Genomic DNA, 16,781 nt, shown 5'->3' with positions numbered 1-16,781 from the left:
CATTTTTTGGGATTCAAACACAAAAATCGCAGTAAAAGACACATTTTTGAGAAAAAAAATACATTTTTTACGTGAAAAATTTTTTTGAACAACGACAGATAAAATACAGAGGCGAGCGATCGGCAACGTCACCGGAAACAACTGAAATCGAGAACCTGGCCTAAAAATTATATTTTTGAGACAAATATTAGATATTTTCCGGCTGATTTCTGATTTCGGTAGACCAAATTAGGATTTTTTACCCAGTTTTGATGTTAGAATTCGGAATTCATGAATTTTCATTGATTTTCGTTTCGTTTCCACAGATTTGACACCTGCAGAAAAATATTACAGCGAAAAACTAAAAGTAGATGACTTTCAGTCATAATTTTCAAAAGTTTCGACTAGCCAGTGCTCATTTTCATTCCTTGTCTGAAAAACCTTCCGAAAATTATTGGTTTCTCCACCTCCGCACTCTTTTCTACTTTAGAAACCACCGAAGATATGTACGGGTTGTGGTGGCCAAAGCGAACCTTGGTAAAGTGGTCTAGTGGTGTGTTTGCGTGCTCGGAAATCTGCAGACGCGGGTTCAAGTTCGGCCAGACCCAAATGTTCTGTTTTTGTGTACTTGAAAACTAATTTCATTTCGTAGTCTTTTTAACGATTTTGTACCATTATGTTTCCGACAAATCCGAAGAGTTTGAAAGAATTTGAATTTTTTTCAAATTTACAATGCTTCCTGTCCTGGCACATTTGAAATGTGGTTTTGGTTGAAAGTTCGTTCTGATAAATATCAAGTTTTCGACTTGTTTCCTATTGGCAATTTCAGTATAATAAGCTCCTTTAAAACAAACTTTAAAAAATCTATCAATCCATAAAACTATGAAAAAATGGTAATTTTCAAACAAATACAAACAAAAAAAAATAATTAAAATGGTGCAGTTTAGACCAAAATATCTTCCAGTCGACAACTACAGTATTTTTGATTGATGTACCCTAAGAACTTTTCAATGTATCCTGGGATCCTTTCCCTGATGTACCCTTAGAACCACCATGAGATGTACCCCTTGAACCTACCTCCCAGATGTACCCTAAGATCTGATCTACCCTCTGATCCAATGTACCCTAAGATCTCGATGTACCCTTTTCTGATGTACCCTTGGATACTGGGCCCAAAGCTGGAAAAAAGTGCGAAATTTTCGAGAAAATTTTTTTTTCGAAAATTTGCCATTTTTGTACAGTACTATGTATTGTAACAAATGAGGAAATGAGAAAAAAAATAATGTACCCAGGATATTCCTATTGGGATCGTATAGTAGACAACAACATTTCAGTAACATTCTAACATCATTGTCTAGTCGTGTTTCAAGGAACACAAGAACGATAACCAGACTTCCAACACGCGATTTCCAACTTGATTTCTTAAAATTAATTCAAGTACCCACTGTAGCTCTGATGTTGAAGTCGGGGCACCATTAACAGTGCGTACACAATTTAACTCCTCGAGGGGAGTATATGAACGAAATTCTGAGAAAGTTATTTCTTTCATGGTTATGCACATTTAAATGATGTTTTTGTCCAATTTCCGGTAACTTAATGTTGTGGTCTGTCTATCTGTTCCCGGAGGATATCATCGAATTTCCTTGTATTTCTGTATACCCCCTCATCAGAAAAACCGGGGCAAACGAGAAGCGAAAGCCATGACGGTAGAGGCAGATCTGGAGGAGCCGGAGGAGCCTTACTATTAAAAGCTGGAGGAGCCGGCGGAGGCGGAGGAGCCGGAGGAGCCGGAGGAGAAAACAGCCGGAGGAGAAAACCCAGAAACTCAAAAGAATCGTCCAGAATTATTGTGGTAAAATAGATAACAGTGAAGGGTCCCTGAATAAATGTGATCGGAATTGAATTCTGAAGAACCAGAGCGTAGAATAATTGTAATTGAAAACGTCGGAAACTTTTCGAGTTACCAGCTTGAACCATGATAGATTTAGTGGCTAGAAAACATTTTATGGCATAAAAGAATATGTATGTAGTGTAGTCAGAATCATATGTTTCTATAGGAAAAAAATAATACCTGCATGCGTCATTCTCCTATGTATGTATTTTCAATTTTTTTTGTTGAACTTTCTAAAAAAAGGTATTGAATTTAAACAAAAAGGGAGAAGTATAAAATTCAGAGAGAACAAAAAATGTATAGAAATCAAACAAAAGAAATCAAAAGATCAGTTTGGAACATCTTGAAAACTACTAACATTATAAAAGCGATTGGTTGTACTCATAAAAAATAACATTCCCTGGCCAAAATGAAAATGATTCTTGTCATCTTAGTTTTCTTGACGCTTACTGCTGAATTTTCGGCTCAGCCAGTGAGAGAAGGTAAGTGTTGTCATTTTTCCCCATTGTCCTGGGACAATGACAACCTGAAAGCGTTATAACCCAGAGTTCCCCGATTTTCTCCGAAGGGCGCTCGCGTCAGATTCGTTCGTTGCTCGAGAGTCTGTTTTTCTCTCCCCTTTCTTTTGACCGTTTACGGTCTCTTTCTTCTTCTAATTATTGTTTCAGGTTATTGCTTACGTTTGGCATTGAGTTGGTTGTTAGCTACAGTTTTGAGGCCGCAAGGTTTCCCCCCGATAGCTCCAAGGGGGGTTTTAGCCCTACACCTTTGCCTATTTTTCTGTATTGCTTCCTTTCCCAACTCATATGTCTTTGGCGTTTATTCAGATCCGTTTTCCTCTAATAAATTTGGATTTGAATAGATTGTGTACTGTCATCCACTTGCACCGCTTAGCTTACACCTTTGGGGGGTTTATTTGGGGTCTTTTCAGGTAACAAGTCTCTCTGGTTAGGACGTCGGACCGGTCTCGACTGAGCTCGGGTCCTCTGTCAACAGTAAGGGTTTATTTGATAGTTTACGAATTAAAAGTTAAAGGTATAAAGATGGAATATTTAGGTTCTGAAGGCCTCGTTAAAGCTGTTGAAGCTAGAAAAGACGATCATGATCTTGTACCGCCAGTCCTAATCGGCGCTGGACGTGGAGCAAATGGTGGAAATGGTGGACATAGTGGCAACGGAGGTCATGGTGGCAACGGAGGACATGGCGGAAACGGTGGTCATGGTGGGAATGGTGGCAATGGTGGCAATGGTGGCAATGGTGGCAATGGTGGTAATGGCGGCAATGGAGGAAATGGTGGAAATGGTGGCAACGGTGGACACGGCGGAAATGGTGGCAACGGCGGAAATGGTGGAAATGGTGGAAATGGTGGAAATGGTGGAAATGGAGGTCATGGAGGAAATGGTGGAAATGGCGGAAATAGTGGTCATGGCGGAAACGGCGGTCGTGGAGGAAGAAAATTTGCTGAAGACAAAGTGAACTTCTTATTTGAAGCGAAACAAAATGGAGGACGTGGTGGAGCCGGTGGATCCGGAGGAGCTGGTGGAGCTGGTGGAGCTGGTGGAGCTGGTGGAGCCGGTGGAGCCGGTGGAGCCGGTGGAGCTGGTGGAAGCGGAGGCAATGGTGGAAACGGAGGCAATACTGGGGATTGTGGAGAGTCAGGAAAACCTGGTGAGCCGGGAAAACCTGGAAGCAACGGCAAGGATGGTAGAGGCGGAGCTGGAGGAGCCGGAGGCGCTGGTGGAGCCGGTGGAGCTGGTGGAAACTGTAGAAATTGATTTGGACGCGTAAAATAACTGTATATTCTGTTTTTTTTTTTTAGCTTTTTGTCAAATGAATGTTTATTCTCGACAAACATGCGTTTTAGATTACAAAACTTTGAGTTGCACTGAAGTGATCGATGCAGGTTGTTGAGGTTTCACTTTGATCAGTTTGGCCCTTTTGAAGTAGCCTGAAAAAAATAGTTATCCTAATTATATTGCTCATTATCTCTCACTTATCAAAGTATCTCTGTACTGCTTGATAATGAAGATAGTGGGAAATGCGTCAGTGGCTAAGTACATAGTGATGCTCAGCGCCAAGAAATGTCCCAAAAATTCAAAAGAATCGTCCAGAATTATGGTGGTAAAATAGATAACAGTGAAGGGTCCCTGAATAAATGTGATCGGAATCAAGGTCTGAAGCATCAGCGCGTAGAATAATTGCCATTGAAGACGTCGAAAACTTTTCGAATGGCCAGCCTGGGTCATGAGCGATTTAGTAGCCAGGAAACATTTCATGGCGAAGAAGAACATGGCAAACTCGGAACTCATCTGAATTTCTCTTAAAAATCAGGGAGATGACGCGAAAACTGACTAGAATAGTAGTGGTCACCGAGACACCACTCATTGAATCCCAATTGATAATTTTTGTTCCGTCATCCAACACTGGATAGAATAGGGCACCAATAAAGCCGATGGTATCCAGATCTAGGTCACCAGAAAAGACGGATTCTCTTCTGGAAGTTCTTTCATGTTTCTTCTTTTTATTGACTTTGAAACGCCCCTTCTCATTAGAGCGCCATTGCCTACTGAACCATAGGCTACATTACAGCCGCTCATAGAAGCCCACCCAAACCGTGAACTTTGAGCTCAATTATCTCGATTTCTGTGAGAGATGTCAAAAATGTGTCAACTGATAACATATTGGTGATATTATGATAAGTAATTCATCTGTTGACAGAATTGTGATATCTTTTGCAAGAATCGGTTTGAGCGGGCTTCTATCAGATGAAATACGGTAAAATCACTAGTGTGTTCACTCACATCAAAACTGTCTTCACATATGGATTTAGCGGCATAAAAATCCCAAGTGCTACAGACCAAATACACGCAAAAACCAATGGAGATCCCATCCAGAAAATAATGTTCTTGAAACTGCTCTCTGTCCAATCTTTGTTCCTAAATAACACTCTCATTTGGATACCAATAGAACGGGTTTGCTTAGTAATCCTTACCCTTTCAAAACTTGATATCTATATGCAAATTGGAAGCCGAAAATTCCAAGGGACACTGCGAACGATCCGCAGAAGAGTACTGTAATTTAGAATTCATTGGATCAACTATGTAGAAGTAGAAGACCCTTACAATCAGCAGACTGGATCCAGCCTTGTGGTATGATAGTTTTCCTGGGGTCAACCATAACGAAAAATGATGAGCCTTTAGTGAAAAAATCCTTAAAAACTCTAAACATGTTAAGCTTACAAATAAATATTTCTTACCGGAATAGTAAGAAGCTCAACGCATCCGAAAAATATTTCAAAACAGGCGATATAGATCATCATGTACTTGTAGAGACCCAAATCTTTTGGAGACTTGAAAATAATCAATGGAACGAGAAGAGCGTTCACTGTCATTCCGAAACATGTGCATCCTTTTTGGATTTGATTGAAAATTGGGAGCCACGTGTAGAGCGTCATTATGAGGGACTGGGGTGGCTGTGAGGTAATGAGGGAGGCGTACATGAAAACATGTGAAGATGTCCTCCGGGAATTGATGAACAGAAAACAGAATTGAGGTTACAGGAAAATAAAAATTTAAAAAAAAATTTTTTTTTAATTAAAAATAAAAATAAAATTTTAAAAAAATTAAAAATAAAAATAAAATTTTAAAAAATTAAAAATAAAAATAAAATAAAAATTGTAATCTAGGTCATGACCTAAAACCCAAATCTAGGTCACGACATAAAAATCCAAATCTAGGTCATGATCTGAAAACTAAGATCTAGGTCATGAGCAGTGTGCTTTTCGAAAAAAAATTTCTCGAGAAATGCCTTTTTTTCTCGAGAAATACCCCTTTCTTTTTCTTCTCGAGAAATACCCCTTTCTCGAGAAATGCCTTTTGAAAGGGTGGCGGGCATTAGTAGTGTTCAAAATGAAATCGTCTCGAAAAATTTTTCGAAAATTTCTCAAAAAATTTCTCGAAAAATTCCTCGAGAAATTCCTCGAAAAATTTCGAGCAATTTTCGAGGAATTCCTCGAGGAATTTTTGGAGAAATTCCTCGAAAAATGTCTCGAAGTCGTCTCGAAAGGACATACTGGTCATGACCTAGCAATCTAAAAAATTAAGTCATGGCCTAGAAAATCCAAAAATTAGGTCATGACCTAGAAAATCGAAAAAATAGGCCATGACCAAGAAATCCAAAAAATTAGGTTTTGTCAGAAATTAAGAAATTCAGAAATTCAGAAATTCAGAAATTCAGAAATTCAGAAATTCAGAAATTCAAAATTTTCAATTTTCCAGGAAAACCGAGCGGTCTCCGAATTTGCAATTTCCCAGAACTTGGACACTTTTTGGATTGGCGCTTTTTGTTTCTCCAATCAAACGTCTTCCTGTTATTCTGACGACTATTCGGGACCACTGAGTTACAGTAATTTCCAAAAGGGCTACCCATTAATTGAAAACCCATCAAATGGTTGTGTCAGTATGTTAACCAAAGGGGGTCAGGCTGGAAAATGGATCAATTCGGATTGCCAAAAGTCACTTCCTTACATTTGTGAGGTCCCCCGTACTTTTGAAAGTAAGTTTGAATTTTCGAATTTTTGAATTTTTGACAAAATTAAACAAAGTATCAAATTTTCAATTTTCCAACAGACCCCGCCTACCCAAACTGTCAAAAAACATTTAATGGATTCTGCTATCTCCATGACCGCGGCCCCATGGACTACGCCGAATCCTATTGCCAACAAAATAATGGTACCGTATTGTCAACTCAGTCCCAAATTGAGAATACATTTGTTCAATACCACCTGCTTCCCGAATGGATAATGCTTGGCGCCAAAGAAGTGTTCAAAAATTCCTACGCATGGGCCGATGGTACCATATGGGGAACGTTCGATAATCGGGACCCACTGGATCGCTCACTGGAAACCTTGGACTGCCTTGTCATGTACAAATCGAGTGGTCTCTGGTAAAGAGCGGATTGCTCAGACAGAAACGATTTTTTTGTACAATACCATTGGGACCCAAAGTGGACAATTCGAAGTGCAACTCAACAATGTTAATGGCTCCAAATGAAATTTAATCGGCTGGTGGACCATGTAAATGGCAATTAGTCACTCCTGGACCCTATCTGATCATTATTTATTTTGTTGAAATGCAAAATGGGACTACTGTAAAACTGTACGATGAGAATATGCAGCTGAGCCGGGAAATTAAGCAAAGTGGAGTTTATTTCGATGCGAAGACCAATATTCTGAATGTGACACATGATGGAGTCGGAAGTTTCAAAGCGGTGGTCAAGGCGTAGACCTACCATAATTGATTCGTTATTTTTTTTGGTATTAAGTGAATAATTTCAGTTTACTTTTTGAATTTTCGCTATTTTCATTGTTTTTGTGTCTGATGTTCAGAAGAAGACGTTGAAATCGTTCGGAGTAGGTTTTTTCTAGAACAGGGTTTCTTATCAATATCAGCGAAAAAGCGCATCAAACTTCAGTCAGGAACAATGATTTCAGGTCTTTCAAAGTTTAGGATCCAAAAATCCTTGTTTTCTGGGATCCCACAGTTTCTGACTTCAGAATGAGGTGTTAAGATGGTCCTGGTATTTCGAGATTAAGATTTTCTGAATTAAAAACGATTTGTTATCAACATCAGTAAAAAACCGCACCAAATTTCAGCTAGAAGCAATAGTTTTTGGTCCCTCAAAGTTTATGACCCAAATCGCCTACTTTTTAGGAGTTCCGAATAAAGTTTGATGGATAAAATAGTCCGAAAGTTCATAATTTCGAAAATTCCAAAACCCACAAAACACAAATTTTTGTTCAGGAACATTTCCGTTTCTTATCAGTGAAGATTACTGAAATTTCGCATCATTCTACATCTTTTTTTCTGAAATGTTTGTATAAATAAATTTTCAACATAAAAAAAAAATTAAAAGTGGAAAAAAAAATCAAAAAATCAATCACAATTTCAATCGTACCCTTTAAAATTTGTAAATATCGTTAAACAATTAGATAGAGCTGAACTTATTTATCGAAAAGTTGTGAAAATTTTGAAAATCAAGCACTATAGGTCTGCGCCTTGACCACCGCTTTGAAACTTCCGACTCCATCATGTGCCACATTCAGAATATTGGTCTTCGCATCGAAATGAACTCCACTTTGCTTAATTTCCTGGCTCAGCTGCATATTCTCATCGTACAGCTCTACAGTAGTCCCATTTGCCATATCAACAAAGTATATACTGATTGGATAGGCTCCAGGAGTGACCAATTGCCATTTACATGGTCCACCTGCCGATGAAATTTCCGTTGGAACCATTAACATTGTCGAGTTGCATTTCGAATCGTCCACTTTGGGTCCTAATGGAATTTTACAATAAAAATCCTGCATTGATGAGCAATTTGCCCTTTGCCAGAGACCGTTTAAACCGGATATCGTGAGGCAGTCCAAGGTGTCCGAGTAGTAATCCAGTGGGTCCCGATTATCAAAAGTCCCCCATACGGTACCATCCAACCAGACGTAGGTATTTTTCGCGACTTTTTTGGCGCCAAGCATTTTCCAATAGATGGGAAGGCGGAATTGAGCAAATGTGTTTTCCATTTGTGATTGGATTGACATTACGGTGCCATTATTTTGTTGGCAATAGGATTCGGCGTATTCCATGGGGCCGCGGTCATGGAGATAGCAGTATCCATTAAATGATGGATAACAGGTTGGGATGGAGTCTGTGCAAAAAAATTACGGATTTTTATCAATTTTTTGTACGGTTTACCATGCTGGCCTAGAATACGCCACTTTTAAAAGTTAGGCCGTCACGCTATTTACCTGGTGTGTTTCCTAGCTCATTTTAACGTAATGACCTAACTTTTTCTAATTGGGTTTCTAGGCCACCATGGTAAACTAGCTTAGTAATGGCCAAACATGCATTTCCTGTGTTTTTAGAGTATTTCAACATGGTGGCCTAACTTTTGCAAGTTTGGCTTTCTAGGCCACCAATTTTTATGAACTGAAAATGGCCTGATATTTTTCCGATGTGTTTTCTAGACCACCACTTCAAAAAGTCCTAATATATACACATGTCAATCGATTTCCAGGTCAATTTAACGTGATGGCCTAGAAAACGCAACTTGCAAAAGTTAGGCCACCATTTCAAAAATTCCAGAAAAAGAGAAAAAAATAATTCCAAATGAATAAACTTACTTTCAAAAGTACGGGGGACCTCACAAATGTAAGGAAGTGACTTTTGGCAATCCGAATTGATCCATTTTCCAGCCTGACCCCCTTTGGTTAACATACTGACACAACCATTTGATGGGTTTTCAATTAATGGGTAGCCCTTTTGGAAATTACTGTAACTCAGTGGTCCCGAATAGTCGTCAGAATAACAGGAAGACGTTTGATTGGAGAAACAAAAAGCGCCAATCCAAAAAGTGTCCAAGTTCTGGGAAATTGCAAATTCGGAGACCGCTCGGTTTTCCTGGAAAATTGAAAATTTTGAATTTCTGAATTTCTGAATTTCTGAATTTCTGAATTTCTGAATTTCTGAATTTCTGAATTTCTGAATATCTGAATTTCTGAATTTCTGAATTTCCGAATTTCTAAATTTTTTAATTTCTAAATTTTTTAATTTCTGAATTTCTGAATTTCTGAATTTCTGAATTTCTGAATTTCTGAATTTCTGAATTTCTGAATTTCTGAATTTCTGAATTTCTGAATTTCTGAATTTCTGAATTTCTGAATTTCTGAATTTCTGAATTTCTGAATTTCTGAATTTCTGAATTTCTGAATTTCTGAATTTCTGAATTTCTGAATTTCCGAATTTCTGAATTTTTGAATTTCTGAATTTTTGAATTTTGGAATTTCTGAATTTTGGAATTTCTGAATTTTGGAATTTCTGAATTTTCGAATTTTTGAACTTCAAAAATTTTTTGAACTCACAATTGCATTATGAATGGTGACCAACGTTCCTCCATACCTCGTTACGCATTTTGAGTGCTCAGCGTAAGAATGTGTAACTTCCTCTTGGAATACATACAAACATTTGTCCAAAACTAGAGTCCCTCCATCTCTACATGTCCGATTTTGTGATTTCACAAAACTGATATTCAAAAATATCAAAAAAATCAAGACAAGTTTCATGGACCTGAAAACTCAAGTTTTTATGGTTTTTTAGAATTGAATTGATATAAAAATATCAAAATTTAAAGAAACTACAAAAAAGAGTTGTGTACACATATTTATACAAAATGTTCAAAGCAAAAAATTGATCTCAAGCTACATGTAGCCAACATCGTCACTGATAAGAAACGGAAAAATCCGGCACGAGGGAAATTAACGGAAAAGAAGTATCAAAAAATTAAAAATTACGTTTTTTTCAAATAAATTTTAGAAAAATTCAGAGAGGTTAAAATGTGTTTTCGAAATTTCAAGGATCACAAAATACTGTTCCTGGGCAAAATTTTATGACTTGTATGCTTTTGAATTTTCGGACTTTCCCAAATTTTGAGGGACCTAAAATTTTCGTTCGTGGCTGAAATTTGATGCGGTATTTTGTTAATTTAGATGAACAATTTTTTTGATTCAGAAAAATATAATCCCAAATATCTAGCACCATTTAAACATCTTATTCTGAACATCAAAAGTCCAGACATACTTGAAAATGTGCATTTTAACCCATAAACTTTGAACTAGGGTTTCCATTTGGGGGGCGATTCACCCGCCCGCACCCACCAGGGGGGCTCACCCCCCGCGGCCCCCCGTTGACCCCCCGGGAATATTTACGTGAGGAAAATATTATCTTTTTTGTAGTTTTTTGATTTGAGAAACTCAGTTTTTCTTGGAAAATACGTGATTATCTTTTAAAATTTTATTAAAATTCACACGCATTTAATTGCGGGGGGCCGCGGGGGGCCGTGGATTGGAGCCCCCCGGGTGGGTAGCGGGTAGCCCGCATCTTCACCCGCCCAAATGGAAACCCTACTTTGAACGACCTGAAATCATTGTTCCTGATTGGAATTTGATGCGCTTTTTGTTTATATTGATAAGAAACCAGTTTTAAAACAGAAAAACTTACTCTCGAGTTTTGGTGAAGGACTCGATATGAAAAAGTGAAAATTCAAAAAGTAAACTGAAACTGTTCATTGAAAATCAAAGCAAAATGAATTTAACTTAATACCGAAAAAAAATTAACGAATCATGGTTGGTCTGCGCCTTGACCACCGCTTTAAAACTTCCAACTCCATCATGTGTCACATTCAGAATATTGGTCTTCAAAATAAACTCTTAGATCGTCCCTTATTTAGATCGTCCCTTACTTAGATCCTTCTTTACTTAGATCGTCCCTTTCTCAGATCGGCCTCGTGAGGGGCATTTTCAAAGTCTTTAATATCCTACCCTATGAGTCTTATTCTATCTGTCAATAAACAAATTACAAATGAAAATCATGCCCTTCTGTGCAATCCGCTCTTTACCAGAGACCACTAGATTTTTACATGACAAGGCAGTCCGAGGTTTCCAGTGAACCATCCAGTGTGTCCCGATTATCGAACGTTCCCGAATCTAGACGATTCTCTAGCATCTCGATGTAATCATTGAATTTCGATTGTTAATTTATGAAATGTGAAAATTGGACAGCTGAAAAAATTCATGAGAAAAAAACCAGATGGCAAAAAAGTCACATTTTCGCAGTTTTTTTTTCACACAAAAAAAAATGAACGATACCTCTTCAAAATCTGAATTTGAGCAGACAGACCTCAGACAAGAATAAAGTTCCCGCCGGGGGTTAAGGGAAGTTCCTGCCGCGGGGCAGCGGCAGGGACTTTTTTTTAGCTTGCCGGCATGGACTTTCACGCCGGCAGGTAAATGCTTTCCGTTCTTTTCCCTCCCTCTTCCAGGGCCTTTTCCATGAAAATCAAATGAGAATATTAACAAAATATAAGTTTTTATTATCAAAAGAAATTATTTTTATCTAACAACAATGGGGGAGTAACGAATGGGGCAGAAATAAGTGTTTTCATCAAACTGGATTGATAGGAAAGGAGATAAAACATCAGAAGAGGGGATCAATGTGAGACCAACTAGGTTAGTGCATTTAACAATAAGAGAGTCACAATTATTGTCAGCAAAAAGTTTAATTGACCTAGCCAAACGTTGCGTGTTCCGAGCTAACTTTGAAAAATCAAGTCTTAGAGCAGCTGCTGATCCATATTCTTCTATGAGCACGTAGCTCTGGCCTCCTCGAATCATGAATAAGCATACAGATCCGAATCCTCTAGTATTTCTCCTTTTTCGAAATTTCATCAAATGCATTTGACTCTTCTGCGGACCAGGATGCGAAGATGATGTAGACTGGAACGGCTGATTTTGCACAAGAGCTCGATAACTGGAAAAAGATTCCAAAGTCAACGAACAAAAAATTCAGTGGAAAACATACTAAACTGACGATGAATCTTTGATGAATTCGTTCCATTCGGGGCTCCGCATTCGAATTTCTGCTGCTGACCAAAATTTGAACATGATTGTCCTTTCGAGAGAAGGCAACTCTGAAATTGTTTGAATGAAATTAAACTTTTCTAAAAGTACAAACTCACAAATCGCGAATATCCATACACTCTAGAGCATTTTGAAGAACCGCGATAGGAAAGGAGAGAATACGAATAGGCATTAGTTGGGAAGGCAAACGGCAGAATAGGATACAGAATGGATAAGGGAATGTGGGACGATCTGCCTGTCTATCCCTGCCGATCCGCCCCCCTCTTCACCTCTCATTCCGTCTCATTCTATTTGTCCAACTCATGCCTATTCGTATTCTTTTCCTTCCTCTCAGGGATATTTCGTATGCTCTCAGGTGTATGGGTATTGGCGAATTGTAAGTTTGCTCTTTTTAACAATTAAATTTCATTCAAAAAATTTACAGAGTCGCTTTCTCTCTATGCTCGAACCGAACCAAAAATCTTGTGAAACCTTTGCATAAAAAACGTGGAAATATTTTTGCTGAAGTACGTGAAAGTGGCATTAGCTTAGATATAAGGCTATGGACTTATCAAGGATATCAAAGTCTCGTCCTTCTGCTTAACTCTTCCAGTTCTTTGGTCAAATTAGAACAAGGAAACAAATGTTGGAGGAAACAAGGATTCACTCAGAGCGATTGGGTTGCTCATTTTATGAACATTTTCGATAAATATGAGATTCAAAAGTTGCAAATCAATAATGCCAGCCTATGTCACCTGGATACTGTCAAACAAATTATTCCGAAATGCCAAATAATTCTCATCAGGGAACAATGTTCCGCAGAGCTCACAAAAACGGCGTTCTTGAAATTAGCACCTATTGCTAAGAAGGTACAAATCAACAACAACCCATTTGACAGTGAGAATGATATCTCCGAACTTTTAACACTAAATTTGAAATCTGTAAGTTTCATCGCATCGCAAAACTCATTTGAGCTAAAATTGGATGATTTATTACTCTCTAACATTATCAATCTATATATCACAACTGTAAATATCACTGGAAAAGAATTGAAAAGATTTCTGAAAGTATGGATAAAGAGCAGTCATAGATTCTACCGGCCGAAATTCATAAAACTCCGGTTAAGCGATGAAATGGAAATAAGTCATGTAGAAGTTCTGAAAGGAATCAAATATGAAATCGTTCGGTGTAATACTTGTGCATTCCGATTGAAACGTTCAGATGGAAAGGAGTTGACGGTGTTTTTTATCACAAGACAACTTATCGATTTTACATTTGAATAATTATTTGTTCTGTATTTTTTGCTACATTTGAATAAACACGTTAATCCTTACAATTAACTGTCAACCTCTGTCAGATTTTTGGGTTATTCTCACCCATTCATTGTCTCTGTAGTCTTGGTGACCCTCTCCTTGGAGCAAATTTTTACAGGTCAAAAAAATCGGGACCGAACTCTCTGAACTACCCTGCAATTGTCTTATGTGAATCCCAACCTGATAACATCTGTAATTTCTCGGGTTTTTTCTCTTAATTCTCTCTTAATTGCCGTTGATTCCGTTGTATGTCTCCCATCTGCTCACCTATCTGACCCTTCTCCCTCAAGCCACCACCTTCCTCTCTGTCCTCCATTCTGTCCTTTTTTTTCCCAATAGGGTTTGTCCCCTCTCCCAGCCCACCATCTTTCATCATTCTTTCTGTATTCCAGTGTGCATTCTATCTGTCCAACTCATGCCAATACGTATTCTTTCTCTTCCTGTCAAAGATCTTCATAGTGCTGAAGTTAACAAAGGAAATGGACCGCGAAGAAATTTTAAGAGGGATCAAATATCAAACTGTGAAGCATGATTGCCTATTGAAACGTAAAGATGGAAAGGAGATGTTGCTTTGGATTGGAACCGTATCTGTTCATTTCGAATTTCGAGGCTGATTCAAGCCTTCCTTTGAATTATTATTTTTATTGTGTTCTTTGCAAGAAAGCTTAAATAAATTTAGTCATTTGTGTCCCTTCAAGGATCTCATGTCTATTCAAAGAATTTTTGCGCCGTTTACAGCCTCTAGGATCTAATACGGTAGGTTTCTTAAATAATAACCATGAGCGTACTGGGAAAATGTTGCTTAACGCTAGAAGTTCTCTGAGTATAACACAACAATGATTACTTTTATCGATTTTGACCGAGCTAGTCTCGTTTCTTGGGAGAAGTATTACAAAATATCAAAATGGCGGAGAATATTTACGTTAAGATGGTTGGTAAAAATCGTTCTCATTTTTGATGACCTCTTTGGGAGAAGTTAGCTACCCTAGAGCACACTTGCACACAGTCCTCTGCCATTTTGTCATTCCAACAGGTTCCTCATAATTACCGTAGAGTTTCTTTTCTACTAATCTGTCATTTATTCATTCTCATCTGACAGGACTAGTCTGATTCTGGGGTCATTCTCACCCATTTTTTGACCATGTAACCTTGATAGCCTTTCCCCGGAGGCAATTAGCTACCGTCTCACTAATCCATCCCTTCTCTCGATCCAGCTGGGGGAATTTAGTTGGCGTTCACCTGTCCAAACGCTCTCTGAACCCCGCCATCAATAACCGACAAATCCTTCAAGGCACGAAAACAACCAAGTGTCTAGCTGTTCTAGAAGCCGAGATACGGTCATTTGAAGTTTTCGATAGACGCAGACAGTTAGAGTGTTTCGTTGTCTGCGTCTCACCGCTTAAACTTTGAATGGCTGTATCTCGGCTTCTAGGACAGCTAGAAAGGGGATTTTTGAACCATTTTGGAGTATTTGCTCTGTATTTTATTTTTGAAGTTTTTCAAAATTGGTTCCTTCTTTTCTGAAAGACCAATTATTTCTGTTTCGAAATCAATTAACGATATCCCTGAAGCACATTTGCATACTCCTTGCGATTCCACTATGCATTATATTCACAGAAAGTTATCGAGTTGGAAGAATACCAAAATCTTGGAAGGAGGCGATTGTTATGCCGCTTCATAAGAAAGGCTCCCGCTCCGATCCTTTAAATTATAGACCAATCTCTTTAACATCCAATATATGCAAGATTATGGAGAAGTTGATACGAAAACATCTAGTCCAATACTTATCCGAAAATAATCTATTATCAGAAAAACAATTCGGGTTCCTTAATCAGAGAAGTACAATTTCCCAACTGATCGCCTACCAGAACAAGCTTGTTTTCTATTCTTTAAATGGGTTAGATACCCATAGCGTCTATATTGATTTCCAGAGGGCCTTCGATACAGTGCCGATAAACAAATTGATTCATAAGTTGGAAAGCTTTGGGATATCTCCCAAACTAAGAAATTGGCTTCATTCATTTGTCACGGACAGAAAATTTCAAGTCAAAATCAATGATATACTATCGAAAGAGAGGCGCGTATTGTCCGGAGTCCCGCAGGGCTCTGTTCTTGGGCCTACCCTCTTCTTGTTATATATTAATTGTATGGGTGACAAATTTCAAAGTGACTATCTACTGTTTGCAGATGACTTGAAAATTTATGATACGAATGATAGATTGATTGATGCAGATTTAATTGAATTGGAGAATTGGTGCTCGAAGTGGAAATGAAAGCGGCTCCTAAAAAGTGCGAATACATCAAATTCAATGCAACAAGAAAATATGCCAACTCCAATGTTATGAATCCCAAATTAAATCAAGCTTTGATTCCCCCTGTGGAAAATGTGCGTGATCTTGGGATCTACTTTTCCAGTAACTTGAGTTTCCATTATCATTATTCGTTGATTATTCGGAAATCACATCAGAGGATCAACATGTTCTTTTCCATTCTAAAAAACGCATCGTGGAGTGTTTTTATAAAATGCTATACAATTTACATACGCCCTTTACTCGAATATGGAACGATAGTCACTTCTCCAATCCTAAAAGATCATATTATAAAATTGGAATCGGTGCAAAAGTCATTTGTTTTCAGAATTTTCAAAAAATTCAGGATGGCATACACTTCATACTTTGAAGCACTGGAAGAATGTCAGCTAAGTTCCTTGGAGTATCGCAGGCTCTATAATGATTTGGTCTACACGTATAAAATTATTGTTTCCAAAGAAATTATCATGGAGGTTCCAATTTTTGAAATATTTAATCATGCTGGATCATTGCGACGTCACAAATACTATCTCAAATCACTTATCAAAAACTCAACAAAAATATCTTCTCAATTTCTCTCTAATAGAGTAATCAGATGTTGGAACTCTTTACCCGCCAAAGTGTTTCCGGTGAAGCCCTCGTCAGCGGCTTTCAAAAATCGACTATTATCCTGTGATCTAAAACATTTTCTTGTCTTGAATTCAACTAATTACTAACTCGGTTTTTCCTCCATTAATACAAATTTAATACAAATGTATGTCCCTGTTATATCTCCTAGTTTCATAGACATTTCACGTGTTAGTGGTTTTCTCCCCTTCGTTGAAATAAAATAAAAATAAAAT

The 16,781-nt window shown here is 38.0% G+C and overlaps 7 protein-coding genes across 7 annotated transcripts; 4 read left to right on the top strand and 3 right to left on the bottom strand.

Moving 5' to 3' along the window:
* Window positions 1–2,279: 2,279 nt before the first annotated feature.
* On the top strand, window positions 2,280–3,645 carry CBG22657 (the record flags this gene model as incomplete). The annotated part of the gene is made up of 2 exons (XM_002638177.1): window positions 2,280–2,352; window positions 2,927–3,645. 2 exons carry the CDS (start codon window positions 2,280–2,282, stop codon window positions 3,643–3,645), a joined length of 792 nt encoding a protein of 263 aa, XP_002638223.1.
* Window positions 3,646–3,735: 90 nt separating this feature from the next.
* Window positions 3,736–5,324, bottom strand: Cbr-str-231 (the record flags this gene model as incomplete). Its single annotated transcript, XM_045238301.1, has 7 exons — window positions 3,736–3,818; window positions 3,864–4,179; window positions 4,223–4,364; window positions 4,672–4,806; window positions 4,863–4,941; window positions 4,993–5,080; window positions 5,127–5,324. The coding sequence occupies 7 exons, from the start codon at window positions 5,322–5,324 to the stop codon at window positions 3,736–3,738; spliced, it is 1,041 nt and encodes a 346-aa protein (XP_045097627.1).
* Window positions 5,325–6,563: 1,239 nt separating this feature from the next.
* CBG22655 lies at window positions 6,564–6,818 on the top strand (the record flags this gene model as incomplete). Its single annotated transcript, XM_002638175.1, has 1 exon — window positions 6,564–6,818. One exon carries the CDS (start codon window positions 6,564–6,566, stop codon window positions 6,816–6,818), a length of 255 nt encoding a protein of 84 aa, XP_002638221.1.
* Window positions 6,819–7,904: 1,086 nt separating this feature from the next.
* On the bottom strand, window positions 7,905–8,510 carry CBG22654 (the record flags this gene model as incomplete). Its single annotated transcript, XM_002638174.2, has 1 exon — window positions 7,905–8,510. The coding sequence occupies one exon, from the start codon at window positions 8,508–8,510 to the stop codon at window positions 7,905–7,907; it is 606 nt and encodes a 201-aa protein (XP_002638220.2).
* Window positions 8,511–12,117: 3,607 nt separating this feature from the next.
* Window positions 12,118–12,510, bottom strand: CBG22653 (the record flags this gene model as incomplete). The annotated part of the gene is made up of 3 exons (XM_002638173.1): window positions 12,118–12,228; window positions 12,280–12,388; window positions 12,437–12,510. 3 exons carry the CDS (start codon window positions 12,508–12,510, stop codon window positions 12,118–12,120), a joined length of 294 nt encoding a protein of 97 aa, XP_002638219.1.
* Window positions 12,511–12,545: 35 nt separating this feature from the next.
* On the top strand, window positions 12,546–13,600 carry CBG22652 (the record flags this gene model as incomplete). The annotated part of the gene is made up of 2 exons (XM_002638172.1): window positions 12,546–12,718; window positions 12,763–13,600. The coding sequence occupies 2 exons, from the start codon at window positions 12,546–12,548 to the stop codon at window positions 13,598–13,600; spliced, it is 1,011 nt and encodes a 336-aa protein (XP_002638218.1).
* A 2,686-nt stretch (window positions 13,601–16,286) lies between these two features.
* Window positions 16,287–16,655, top strand: CBG27279 (the record flags this gene model as incomplete). The annotated part of the gene is made up of 1 exon (XM_045238299.1): window positions 16,287–16,655. One exon carries the CDS (start codon window positions 16,287–16,289, stop codon window positions 16,653–16,655), a length of 369 nt encoding a protein of 122 aa, XP_045100538.1.
* Window positions 16,656–16,781: the final 126 nt, after the last annotated feature.

This window comes from Caenorhabditis briggsae, assembly GCF_000004555.2.
Source record: "Caenorhabditis briggsae complete genome, chrV, whole genome shotgun sequence".
Classification (NCBI taxonomy): domain Eukaryota; kingdom Metazoa; phylum Nematoda; class Chromadorea; order Rhabditida; family Rhabditidae; genus Caenorhabditis; species Caenorhabditis briggsae.
Note: the sequence above shows the minus strand (reverse complement) of the source record. Positions and strands in the feature narration are given on the sequence as shown.